A 13,743-nucleotide genomic window follows, 5' to 3' on the forward strand; every position below is an offset into this window, starting at 1 on the left:
TGGTCTATTTTCCTCTCGCAGTACCACTACGATATCTTGTATCGGTCAACTGCTTAGCACGGCAACGCCGATGCGTTGTCCCGTTTGCCTGTTGCTGAGGATAAAGCATTCGATTCTTCCGAACTTGCTTGCATGTTCATTGATGCGGAAACCGATGAAGTGGTCGAATCGTTTCCGACTGATTTTCGTCGTGTAGCTACGGCCACAGCTGCTGACCCTGTCCTTGCTATCATTTTGCGTTTTGTTGCTACGCAATGGCCCTTGTCAAAGTCGCGGATCGAGGATCCGCTGGTTCGCCGATTTTTTGCTCACAAGGAGAGACTTTTTGTACGACGTGGTGTTTTGTTGTTGCGTTCTGATAATGATCAGTCCAGAGTCGTGGTCCCACGTTCGTTACAGTCCTCTGTTTTACGGCTTCTTCACCAAGGACATTGGGGTATAGTGCGAACGAAACAACTTGCTCGTCAGCACTGTACTTGGTTCGGCATCGATGCTGCGATTACGAATATGTGCTCTTCTTGCATGGCGTGTGCCGAACAACAATCCGCACCGCCGCGAAAATTCTTTGCATGGCCGCAAGCCACTTCCCCTTGGCAACGCTTGCACATCGATTTTGCTGGTCCGTTCTGGAATGCTCGATGGTTGGTTGTGGTCGATTCTTTCAGTAATTTTCCTTTTGTTGTCCGGTTGTCTTCCACGACGTCATCTGCCACCATCCAAGCGTTATCTGGTATCTTTTGCATTGAAGGCCTTCCACGGACTATTGTTTCCGATAATGGCCCACAATTCATGTCCGCAGAATTTCAGTCATTCTGCAAGGCTAATGGTATTCAACATCTGACATCCGCGTCATTTTCGCCTCCGTCAAACGGTGCCACTGAACGATTGGTCCGGACTTTCAAGTCACAGATGTTGAAGTTGAAAGAGTCGCATTCTCGGGAGGACGCGTTGTTGCTCTTTTTGTCTTCGTATCGCTCTCAGCCCCGAGATGGTCGCTCGCCGGCTGAGTTGCTCCACGGTCGTCCTCATCGAACCTTGATGTCTTTGCTGCGTCCGCCGCATCAACTTCCTGTGCAGCGGCAGACTCCTGCTTTTGCTCCAGGCGACGTTGTATTCCATCGCCACTATCGAGTTTCACGGCGTTGGCTCGCAGGGCGCATTCTTAGCTGCCTCAGCCACGCGATGTATTTGGTTTTGGGGGCCTCTGGTGAGGTGCGTCGGCATCTCAATCAGCTGCGCCTCTGTCGTCGCACGGGTTCTGCCGCTCCCCGTCTGCTTTCAGCGACGGTGCCGTCCGGTCAGCGCCATGGGGACCCATCTACTGGCTCGCCTCATCCCCAGGTGTTACGGACGCTGCCTTCCATTTTGCCCCATGGCGACGCGCCGCCGCCGCCGCCTGTTCTCCCGCCGGCGCCGCCCGCAGTGGACGCATCGCTGCAGCCGCACAGCGCCTCCCTGGGTCAAGCGCCGCCGATCGCTTCCCGTGACCTGATGTCCTCCGCCATGGAACTTTTGCCCGCGCCGGACCCGATGTCGTCTTCGCCCGTCGGGTGCCCCGACTACATGGAGGTCGACCGTTCGGCCCCTCCTGTATCTCTCAGGCCGCATACACCGCATGTTGACGTGCACCCTGGACTTGGTTTTCAGGCGTTTCCTAGCTCCCCTCGGACCGAATGGCTGGGTGCGGGTTGCACAGCCTCGCCTGTTGTTAGGCTCCCCACCTCATCGCATACGTCAACATGGGGTCCTCCCCACGGCGGGCGGAAGCCTTATAACACGACCGTTCGCCGATTTGCGGGGGAGGAATGTGGTGTCACCGCCAGACACCACATTTGCTAGGTGGTAGCTTTAAATCGGCCGCGGTCTATTAGTACAAGTCGGACCTGCGTGTCGCCACTTTCAGTGATAGCAGACCGAGCGCCACCACACGGCAGGTCTAGAGAGACGTACTAGCACTCGCCCCAGTTGTACGGACGACGTAGCTAGCGATGCTCACTGACGAAGCCTCGCTCCTTTGCAGAGCAGATAGTTAGAATAGCCTCCAGCTAAGTCAATGGCTATGACCTAGCAAGGCGCCATTAGCAGTATATTGTCTGAAACTATAGAGTCTCACTTGTATCGTCAATAGCGATGTACCAAGGATGGATTAAAGTTAAGTATTCCAGAAGCTACGTACTTTTCTTTATAGCATTCATTACGTATCCTGTTTCAGACCTCACGCCATCCTGCGTGAGCTTATAGCGCGTGCCATTCGGCTTCCTCTCATTGTGTCTAGGCTGTCTTGTCTAGACACAACACAAAGGAACTTTGCATCGTAATCAGAATCGTACTGAAACTGTAATGTCTCATTTCTCTGCCCATACTCGGCAAGGGACAACGTTGACCTGTACAGGAATATAGATAATGGATGTGCGAGTACAGGTCGTAGATGCATGGTTGACGACATATGGAAGTTTGGGTGTGGCCGTGGGTCGTGCTCGGATAGCCAAATGTCACCATGACTGTTCGCACATTGATATCTATATGTGCATACTGCACATAACGAAAAAAAAATTATAAAAACAGTAGAATAAACTTCCGCACCCTACTAGAAATACCCTTCCCCCACTTCCTTTCATCGTGTTTTTGTGGGTTGGCGCACACACGTTAGTTTCTTCACGTTTTAGATGCGGCGAGGGGGGGGGGGCGGTTATTTATAGTTAGGATGGCAACGCCGGAAGAGGTAAGAGTTCATTTTTGTTTGGCAAGGACACAAGTGGCGGTGGCCCGTAGGGATTGCTATGATTTTGTTTAATTCTTTTTGTTAGGTACCCCACAAAAATTTAACAATAGCACACTATCGTTCAAAAGACAAAGGTCCGGAGTTCGAGTCACACAGACAAAAAAAAAGAGGTAAGGTGAACACTCGCGATAAGCAGGATATCCGGGTTCGAGCCCCGGTCTGGCACAAATTTTCACTGTCGTCATTCCTTTTTACAGCTGATGGTAGTACGTATTCGCAATTGCGCAATTGCGAATTCATTTGCTGCGTTTCTCATTCGGTTTATCTTACGCAGCGCGTCCCACATATTATTTTATAAAAGATCATTTGTGTTATTGTTCGTGTCTGACTGTTTGCGGGTTTACAGCCGCAGCTTCAAGTGGAGTAAATATATCAACGGTACACATAGCTCTCATCTCCAGCTATTTTTGCTGCTTTTAGTTATGGAGGAAGCAGGTGGTAAATGCCGATAGCGAAACATTTTTGCTTCTGCTGTTGAGGAACTTAGGTGAAGACTCTGCTCATTACGTTTCCAAATTTTGCTACTTTGTAGTCCATAGGTTTTTGATACTCGTATGTGACAACATATATCATATCTTCACTACCCCTTAAATAATCACAGAGACTGTTGCATTACGAGGAGTCCCATTGTCTCACCCAGTGCTCTAATTATACCATCACCGGATTCTGTTGGTTTAGTTCTGCTAAATCGGTGGGTTACCTGCTGCTACCATTGTGACTTTCGTAGCAATTTTTCCAGTAACACAAGAGAGAATTACTGACGGAGAGAGACAGTCGGTCTATCGGCGAGGTGTGACACAACTCTGCAGTAGCGATACAGAAATGTCGTCTGCAGCCTCTGTGCGCCACACACTCTTAAAATGTCAGTTTTCTCATGATACCGGTTTCGAATCGAGGGACACATCAAAGATATGCACTCTTTAATACTAAAGCGGATAAATTTCATTTTTTGATAAGAGTGTAACTAGCTTTCAGTTCTAACGATGTCATTTTTAAATCCTGATTCTTTGGCACTGTACTGAGTTTGTTCTTTGTAGCACACGTGAAATGTATATTGTTTGACTAGTCAGCAGTTATCAAATATTTTCCCTCTTATCACAGACTATTTGGCGAAATATTTTATTTGCATTGCGATATAAGTCTCATGAAATCAATATCGATTAAACGAAAACTGGAAAATACTTTCCAACCATAACTGCTCTTGAATTTTGATTGCTTTGTAGGACATATATAGTTCCAAGAGTTGTAACATGGTTACTGAGTAGGCTCAGCTCTGGACGAATAAATAATATTGTCTAACAAGTAATTACAAAACGTTAAAAGGCAAATAAATCCGGTCCATAACTTCCATCTTTAAACCTGAATATGGGAAAAAGTGCTAACGCACACAAACAACGTATGTGAGTATGATACAGTGCAAATACACAGGCCGGCCGAAGTGGCCGCGCGGTTCTGGCGCTGCAGTCTGGAACCACGAGACCGCTACGGTCGCAGGTTCGAATCCTGCCTCGGGCATGGATGTGTGTGATGTCCTTAGGTTAGTTAGGTTTAACTGGTTCTAAGTTCTAGGGGACTAATGACCTCAGCAGTTGAGTCTCATAGTGCTCAGAGCCATTTGACACATTTTTGCAAATACACTATTAAGACAAATAGCCTACGTCTTGTTGTGTAAAAAGCAAAGGGAAGCATGTGAGACATTTACAACATTGCGTTAAGACTGGGTCTGTTACACTCTATAACCTAATTTTAATATCGTATGATCATGACATGTTTCCTATTATACTGCGTTCTATTCGCTTCTTTACTTTTTACGCAAGATGACTTGGCTATTTGGCTAATTCCTATATTTGGGCTGTACAATGCTCAGGTATCTTATTCAGATATGTTAGCATTCTTGAAATCAGGCCTGAAGATAGTTATTACAGACTGCAATTAATTGCATGTTCAAGTTTTTTCGTTAGTAACTGGGAATAAGTATAAAGTAAAATTGATCAAGCGTATAGAATGCAAATGCCATCTGCGAACACCTCAGGTGTCCGATGAATTCTCAGAAACTGTTGTGGGGATTTCCAAACCGTCACGTTTCAGTGTGCCCGTTACTGGAAAAATTTGTTAACCTAAGAAGCGACTTTATTGACGAACTATCGTGTCGATTCATACGTGATACGCCAAGAAACATAGCAGCCAGCCGTTACGACGGTGAATGACTCACTGCACAGTCACCACAATCTAAAAACAGCGCCATTGCAAATCGTTTCTATCCGTTAATTTACGCTTTTAACGTTAAAAGTCTAGTAGGTAGTTCTTACTCGAGTAGATGTCTTTTCAGCTGTAAGGAGCACAGGGTATGGTGCACTGAAGGAGAAATACACGTGCGCGCGCGCACACACACACACCCACACACTCACAGACACACGTACAGCCTGCTAGGAGCTGCCGTAGCTAAGACGACGTATTACTCACACCGACTACGTCGTTGAATAGTGGCGCATTCGCAGTGGGGCCGACATGTGAAATGACTGACACGGAAATGAAGTCAGGTCGTGCTGATTGATGTAGTTGGTCAGATCATATTGCCCATGAATTCTTCGAAGCGAACTTAATCATATTTATACTGACTCACTCTTCTCAAATAGCATCTGGAGACTAACGCGCCACAAAATTTCCTATTACGAGGGCAGTTCATAAGTAATGCAACACATTTTCTTTCTCGGCCAATTTTGGTTGAAAAAACCGGAAATTTCTTGTGGAATATTTTCAAACATTCCTGCTTCGTCTCGTATAGTTTCATTGACTTCCGACAGGTGGCAGCGCTGTACGGAGCTATTAAAATGGCGTCTGTAACGGATGTGCGTTGCAAACAACGGGCAGTGATCGAGTTTGTTTTGGCGGAAAACCAGGGCATCTCAGATATTCATAGGCGCTTGCAGAATGTCTACGGTGATCTGGCAGTAGACAAAAGCACGGTGAGTCGTTGGGCAAAGCGTGTGTCATCATCGCCGCAAGGTCAAGCAAGACTGATCTCCCGCGTGCGGGCCGGCCGTGCACAGCTGTGACTCCTGCAATGGCGGAGCGTGCGAACACACTCGTTCGCGATGATCGACGGATCACCATCAAACAACTCAGTGCTCAACTTGACATCTCTGTTGGTAGTGCTGTCACAATTGTTCACCAGTTGGGATATTCAAAGGTTTGTTCCCGCTGGGTCCCTCGTTGTCTAACCGAACACCATAAAGAGCAAAGGAGAACCATCTGTGCGGAATTGCTTGCTCGTCATGTGGCTGAGGGTGACAATTTCTTGTCAAAGATTGTTACAGGCGATGAAACATGGGTTCATCACTTCGAACCTGAAACAAAACGGCAATCAATGGAGTGGCGCCACACCCACTCCCCTACCAAGAAAAAGTTTAAAGCCATACCCTCAGCCGGTAAAGTTCTGGGACGCTGATGGGGTTATTCTGTTCGATGTCTTTCCCCACGGTCAAACGATCAACTCTGAAGCGTATTGTGCTACTCTTCAGAAATTGAAGAAACGACTTCAGCGTGTTCGTAGGCACAAAAATCTGAAAGAACTTCTTCTTCATGACAGCGCAAGACATCACACAAGTCTTCGCACCCGAGAGGAGCTCACAAAACTTCAGTGGACTGTTCTTCCTCATGCACCCTACAGCCCCGATCTCGCACCGTCGGATTTCCATATGTTTGGCCCAATGAAGGACGCAATCCGTGGGAGGCACTACGCGGATGATGAAGAAGTTATTGATGCAGTACGACGTTGGCTCCGACATCGACCAGTGGAATGGTACCGTGCAGGCATACAGGCCCTCATTTCAAGGTGGCGTAAGGCCGTAGCATTGAATGGCGATTACGTTGAAAAATAGTGTTGTGTAGCTAAAAGATTGGGGAATAACCTGGTGTATTTCAATGCTGAATAAAACAACCCCTGTTTCAGAAAAAAATGTGTTGCATTACTTATTGAACTGCCCTCGTACAAACACGAATAGGTCCCACAAAGAAAAATGATTGATTTTGTTTACTTGTATGGACAAACATGACAAATATGTCGTAAGGATCGAATATTTAATACTGATATGTATACCACTGCTCAGGCTCAATTAATAAACACAAAAATCCACTATATCCTATGCCTGACACAATAGCGTATACTCTGCATAATCTCTATTTCCTACTCCTTCACATTACAGAGTAAGTTGTATACTCTCTGAACCTATGTACCCTGTACGCTAATCATTTATGTAAGGACTGAATCCATGGCAGAGCCTTTTTTAATGGTATCTTTAAATCTATTACCATAGTAATGGCGTGTAGCGAAGGATACGTACGCAGTGTGTCTTTGCATAGCGGGGAAGAGGAAAGCCCAATATAAAGAAGATCAAGTTTAATCCTTGAGGCATCAACAAGGGTTCAATTAAAAAGTATTTGTGTACACAGCTGGAGACTTTTGTGACTTCAGTTTCGCAAATAAACGTCGCAAGCACTACAGCACTACAGCAAGATGTCCATCTTTTTTTCACGAATCGGCAGCTCGGCGCACCACACGGAACTAGGCCCGGTGGTCAAGAGACAACGCCCAACACAGGACCTCACGCAAGGTCAGGCCGCGAGGAACATGACTTTCACGTCGGATGCAGATGACGCATGCTGGACAGCCTGTGTATATAAACCCTCGCGGTCCAAGGCAGAGGCACATTTCGGCAGCAGCAGTAGCAGCAGCAGCAACCCTCCCAGCCATGAACACCCTGGTAAGTACAGCCACAGTAATGTCAAATTCATAAAAATTATCTTTCTAAATCGCACTTTATTTTTTCGAATAGATAGCACGTATAGGCAAACGGTCATCAACAGATGAATCAGTGCATCGTTTTACCTCAAATGGTACAGAAACGTACCGAGTAAACACCAGTATGGGCTTATCACGCCAAATAGTACATGATCGTTCCGAACAAACACCAATATGAGCTTACAATAATGTACTGTTTGACGTAATCGATGTATTAACTGATGATGGCAGACTGCCGAAACGTGTTAGCCATTTGAAGAAATAAAATGGGATCTAGACAGACAACTTTTGTATAATGCATCATGATCGCAGATCTGTACAAAAACTTCCCGTCTTTCATTGGTAATGTCAGACACTATTATTCAATCACTTGTCAAGTTTCCGTCAAGTAAGTTTTCTATAAAACGAAATGAAAAGACGTAGCACTTTCTGACGAAATTTTTACGAATTTCAGATCGTCCTTAGCGCCATCCTGGCCGTCGCCGTGGCTAAGCCCGGCTACCTGGGCGCCGCCCCCGCCGCAGTCGTCGCCCCCGCGGCCTACGCCGCCCCCGCGGTGGTGGCCGCCCCCGTGCACGCCGGCTACGCCGCCTACGGCCCCGCCCCCGTCGTCGTGCGCTCCGACGGCTACCTGGCTGACACCCCTGACGTCGCCGTCACCAAAGCCGCCCACCTGACCGCCGTCGCCCAGACTCAGGCCCGTGACGCCGTCGTCAACGGCGCCGCCGCCCTGGCCGCCCACGCCGCCCATGCCTACGCCGCCCATGCTTACGCCGCCCCCGCCTACGCCGCCCACGCCTACGCCGCCCCCGCTGTGGCTTACGCCGCACCCGCTCCCCTGGCATACACCGCCTCTGGCGCCCTCGCCGCCGCCGCCCACCTCCACGCTAAGGCTGCTCTCCTGGGCTGAAATGTCTCTGAACAAGCTTCCATCTATGAGATCTTCTTTATCTGTCGTGTATAAAAATTAATAAAAATTATAAAGTCACCAAATACTTAACTGCTTTTTCTCTTCGTTCCTGTTCCTATGTGATCCTTCAGCACTTCATATTTAGAATAACCGAGCTCTGAGACCTCTTCAGAGGTAGTGTAAGGAGAATTCGGTTGAAACTAGAGGCCTGATGATTTTATGCAGTCAGAGCAAAAGAAAATAATCCAGTTGTAGCAATATTATATTTGAAATTGCAATGAAATGAATACCCCCAGCTGCATACAGGCGTTGAAATAAGTCAGCAGGGACAGTTAACAATGTGTGCACCGACCGGGACTCGAACACGGGATCTCCTGCATTCATGGCACACACTCTATCCATCTGAGCCACCGAGGACACAGAGGATAGTGCGACTGCAGGAACTTATCTCTGGCACGCCTCCCGTGAGACCCACAATCCCAACTTATTGTCCCGCACTATATTCATAGTGCCCCTGCCCATCATACTCATTACTCGCGGCTTTTTGCCGATTCTCGTAAGAATTCGGGCACCGTGCATCCGCACAGAAGAAGATGGTGAGTGAGCCTTATATATATATATATATATATATATATATATATATATATACGAAATAACAGATACCATCTGCAGAAATGTTACGACATGGTATTGATATCAGGAATATTGTGTTCAGACTTTGCTTAGAGTGATATAAAGCAATTCATACGACTAATAAACATTCACAATTTCAAACCACAAATTTGGGTAGGGAATCCTATTCTGTAGAAGAGACAGATAACTGTACTTCTGTAGGGACTAGTTATGTGCTGTCATCTATTGCACAATGTCTCTTCTTCTATTCGGCGCTTTTAACCTCATTCGTAATTTGGTCAGCGCTTTACCTACACCAAATAAAACTGTGTTTTGTATGCAGTTTGCAAGATGCTGTCTCGATTTAACAAAGTGAATGAATAATTTCCTACGAAGATTCAATTCCAGACGGAATGTGAGTTCATGAGCGTTGAATTCATCTTCTTCCAGTAATATGGTGAGTGTAGTGTTAGGTTAGAAGAAAGAAAGCTGACCAGGTTGCAGAATAATGTATTGAAGAATATCGAGCGGTAGCAACAGACGAGTGAAACGATTAATAAGTAAATGGGGCACTTTTTTTTCGTTTCAGATATTTTCATAAACTGCAACAAACAGTTACATCCTCACCAAGGTTGGTAGATAACTGCCTCGTGTTTTGTGTGACGCTTTAATTTTACTTATATTCCGTCACACATTTATCAACATTTATTCCGTGGTATTCTCAATGCGACAAAGCTACAGGGGTTGGTTAAAAGTATTGAAACGTCTCGATAAATTCATGCTTGAACATAATTGCACAGCCAGCAGGACGCTCTGATGTATTTGACCAGGAACAGCACCTGTGCAAACTCCTCAGGACGTTGTAAGTGTCAGATGCGGTCAGAAAAGTGATCTGTGTAGCTATGAGTGCTTTATGTCGGAACTAAGTGAATTCGAATGTGGGCAAATTGTTGGTTCACGGGCAGGTGCTTGCATAATCAAAGTAGTCATAGTGTTTGGTGATTGCAGAGGCACTGTATCGAACATTTTTAACGAATGCAGCGAGAGAGAGAAACGTCATCCGCTAAGCCACTACGCAGACAAATGTGTGTGTTGAGTGATCGCGGCGGACAGCCATTGAAGAGGATTGCGACGACAAGAGAACTACAGCTGCAAAAGGCATTGTAGAACTGAATGACGAACTTGCAAACGTTATTGTGACACTGTATTGCTAGGCCAACCGTGTTTTTTCAGGGGTGCATTCGGCCCTGACTGAATTTTTGAGCATGATAATGGGCCACAACATCGAAAAGTGCAGCTACAGGAGCTCATGGAACTGGAGGGCATTTGGCGAAAGGACGAGGTGCGACAATAAAATAATGAGATTGATTTTCTTTGCAAGATGTGGCAACCCTGCTGGCTTCCGTAGGCCCAATACCATTGACCTTGGTCTATAAGCTGCATCTAGTTCAAGCGGCACATCGATGCAACTGATCAGTCGTGAGTTGTGCTATAAAAAGTTAACACATGTTTGTGTCTCTCGTCACGGAAATGGAACCGCATAATATAGCGCAATGGTATGCTATTTCTTTTCGCGTTAAATTGGATGAAAACGAGACGACAACTTACGATAGGCTTCAGAAGGCTTTTGGAGCGGAGGTTATGTCAAGAGCTCGCAATGGTGCTTAAAGGGATCTAAAAAAGCGCGCATGTCGAAGTCAAAAGTGAAATGAATGCTTGTGTGCTCCTTTTATTCCAAGGGAATTGTTCATAAAGAGTGCGTGCCTCCTGGGCAGACAGTTGACCAATATTACTACGAAGAAATTTTAGAAAGACTTTGTAAAAGAGTTCTTCGTGCATGTGCTAACATTGCTGATAATTGGATTCTGTATCACAATAATGCATCATCCCATACTGCTCTGTCAGTACAGCAATTTTTAACCTCAGAACAAATTTTAATACTGCCACAGCCACCTTATTCATCAGATATCGCTCCGTGAGACTTTTTTCTATTTCCAGGAGTCAAAACGGCGGTCAAGGGACACCATTTTCAAACTACAGAAGATGTCCAAAAAGCTGTGACGAGGGTCTTGGAGGATATTACAAAGGCAGAGTTCCAGAAATGTTACAATGAATGGCAGAAGTGCTGGAAAAACTGTGTGCAGTCAGAAGGGAACTACTTTGAAGGAGAGAACACTACACTTGACTAAAACGGCAAGCAACATTTTTTTCACATCAGTCTCATTACTTTATTGTCACACCTCGTAGATCTCATGGAGCACGTGTGGCATGGTCCGCAGCTAGTAGTCTAGGGGCTAGTGTTACTGCCTCTGGATCATGGGGTCCTGAGTTCGATTCCCAGCCAGGTTGGGGATTTTCTCTGCCCTGGGTGTTTGTGTCGGCCTCATTATTTCATCATCATCCTTCGTGACAGTGGCCAGATTAGATTGTGTAAAAATTGGATTGTGTAAAAACTGCGCTGATGACCATGCAGTTGAGCGCCGCACAAACCAAACATCATCATCACGTGTGGAATGCATTGGGGAGATGTATTGCAGTACATCCCCATGCTCCAACTACCATCCAGCAGTTTTTGACCGCGCTGGTAGAGAAACACCACAAGAACTGTTTACCAACCCCGTGGCCAGCGTGGAAGCACGTTGGAGTGCATGCGTTTGTGTCGGTGGTATCGGTGGTGATCACACACCCTAGTCAAGACCATATCCCGCCTGTTGTAATGTCCAGGGGGCCTTACATCTGCCAGAACATCTTTCCTACGTTCCTAACTACACAGAAGCACACCTATGTACCTTGCTAGACTAGTGTCCCTAGAAGAAAGGATGACTCAATATTTTCGGACGTTAGGCTGTTTTTGCTTAGTCTGTTACGGAGCCTATCATTAATTTCTTCTCTCAACTTGGTTAAGCATTATCTGGAGACGTAATCTTTAACCACTAACTCTTTCGAAATGTTCGTTGCAGTTATTTTCCAATTACTACCAGTACCCAAAACAGCCTCAGACCAAGGTTAGAAGAAGTACATTTCGGGGAAACGGTTTGGCTATAGGCCAGAGAACTTTTCAAAAATCAGTCTTTCACTTTCAGACGGAGGAACTGCTAATTCTTTTAGAATCACTGGCCAGTCTCTGAGACCGAATCCCGGATTCGATTCCCGGCCGTGTTGGGGATTTTCTCCGTCCGGGGGCTGAATTTTTGTGTTGTCCTCATCATTTCATCATCATCATCATCATCATCATCATCATCATCATCATCATTCGTGACAGTGGCTCGATTGGATTGCGTAAAAATTTGGACTACGTAAAAAAAATTGTAACCTTGTACGGGCGCTGTTGACCACGCAGTTGAGAGCCACAGAAACCCAACATCATCATCATCATCATCATCATCATCATCTGAGAGAGAAAATATTCAAGCAACAGAGAAACCATGGGTTCTACTACAACAGAAGTAAGAACGTTACAACAGACATACGTCCGAAAAAAAAAAATCTTTCGCAATATTATTTCACTTATGCGGTGACGAGTCACCGCTGATTTCAGTATGACATATTTTCTTAGTTGTTTGAGACGCTTTCACTAAGTCACCGAATGACCGGGCTCAAATTTTATCTATGGCCTACGTTAAATAGAAATACAATACTACTTCAACAGGTTACATGTCACAGTTTATTGTAGACTCATGTCTGTAAAAGGAGGTGTTTCACGCATCATGTTCACATTTGGATGCAGTACTGAACTCGTATATCCTATGAATTACGGCACACCATCTCATAGATCTTGACATGTCTGTATAATGTGCTGCTCAGTTTCTGTAACCATATCAACGGAAGAGCCGTACGCTGCACTTTTGAGACGACCCCAGACAGAAAACGCCAACAGATTGAGGTCAAATGATGTCGAACACTGAGTTACGTTCCCAGGTGGATCTATTCATATTGAATCGTCTTACATCAGCTGCAAAATGTGCTAATGCCCACATTTTCCAGACTTTTACTCTGTGTGAAAACTGAGCCCAATTTAATGGGCAACTTTTGCAAAACGTTTACGCTTCAAATACCTTTTTACATACTAGGTCAATATTTCATACTACTTTGTATCTTATACATCAGCTTCTGTTGTATTAATGAAATAATAAGCAACCAGTTGCATAAAAGAAGTATGAGAAACTAAATTACTTTTATATAATTGGTTGCTTATTATTTAGTTATATTTCATACTGAATTCATCAGCGAAACGATTAAGGGAACAGTGGACGAAGAGGTGTCGATGTTAACTATCAGATGATAGGCTACTCAAATGAACTGCTACAAGATAAAACAAATGTTTTACACTATGTGAACAAAAGTATCCTGACACCCCCAAAAATAAACGTTTCTCATATTAGGTGCATTGTGCTGCCACCTACTGCCAGGTAATCCATATCAGTGACCTCAGTAGTCATTAGAGAGTAGAATGGGGCGCTCTGTGGAACTCACAGACTTCGAACGAGGTCAGGTGATTGGGTGTCACGTGTGTCAGACGTCTGTAAGCGAGATTTCCACACTCCTAAACATACATAGGTCCACTGTTTCTGTTGTGATAGTGAAGTGGGAACGTGAAGGAACACGTACAGCACAAAAGCGTAGAGGCCGACCTCGTCT

General features: G+C 45.5%; 1 protein-coding gene across 1 annotated transcript; it reads left to right on the top strand.

Moving 5' to 3' along the window:
- The first annotated feature begins 7,422 nt into the window (after positions 1-7,422).
- Positions 7,423-8,578, top strand: LOC124789152 (cuticle protein 38-like). Its single transcript, XM_047256447.1, has 2 exons — positions 7,423-7,545; positions 8,038-8,578. The coding sequence occupies exons 1-2, from the start codon at positions 7,429-7,431 to the stop codon at positions 8,491-8,493; spliced, it is 573 nt and encodes a 190-aa protein (XP_047112403.1). The 5' UTR covers positions 7,423-7,428; the 3' UTR covers positions 8,494-8,578.
- The last annotated feature ends 5,165 nt before the right edge of the window (positions 8,579-13,743 follow it).

Source organism: Schistocerca piceifrons, chromosome 3 (genome assembly GCF_021461385.2).
Source record: "Schistocerca piceifrons isolate TAMUIC-IGC-003096 chromosome 3, iqSchPice1.1, whole genome shotgun sequence".
Lineage (NCBI taxonomy): Eukaryota > Metazoa > Arthropoda > Insecta > Orthoptera > Acrididae > Schistocerca > Schistocerca piceifrons.

What these genes read in the sequence shown, in the direction of transcription:
- LOC124789152 (XM_047256447.1), top strand. Translation starts at nt 7,429, where the DNA reads ATGCAGATGACGCATGCTGGACAGCCTGTGTATATAAACCCTCGCGGT. An exon ending in TCCCAGCCATGAACACCCTG is followed by an intron (nt 7,546 to 8,037) that starts GTAAGTACAGCC and finishes TACGAATTTCAG; the next exon opens with ATCGTCCTTAGCGCCATCCT.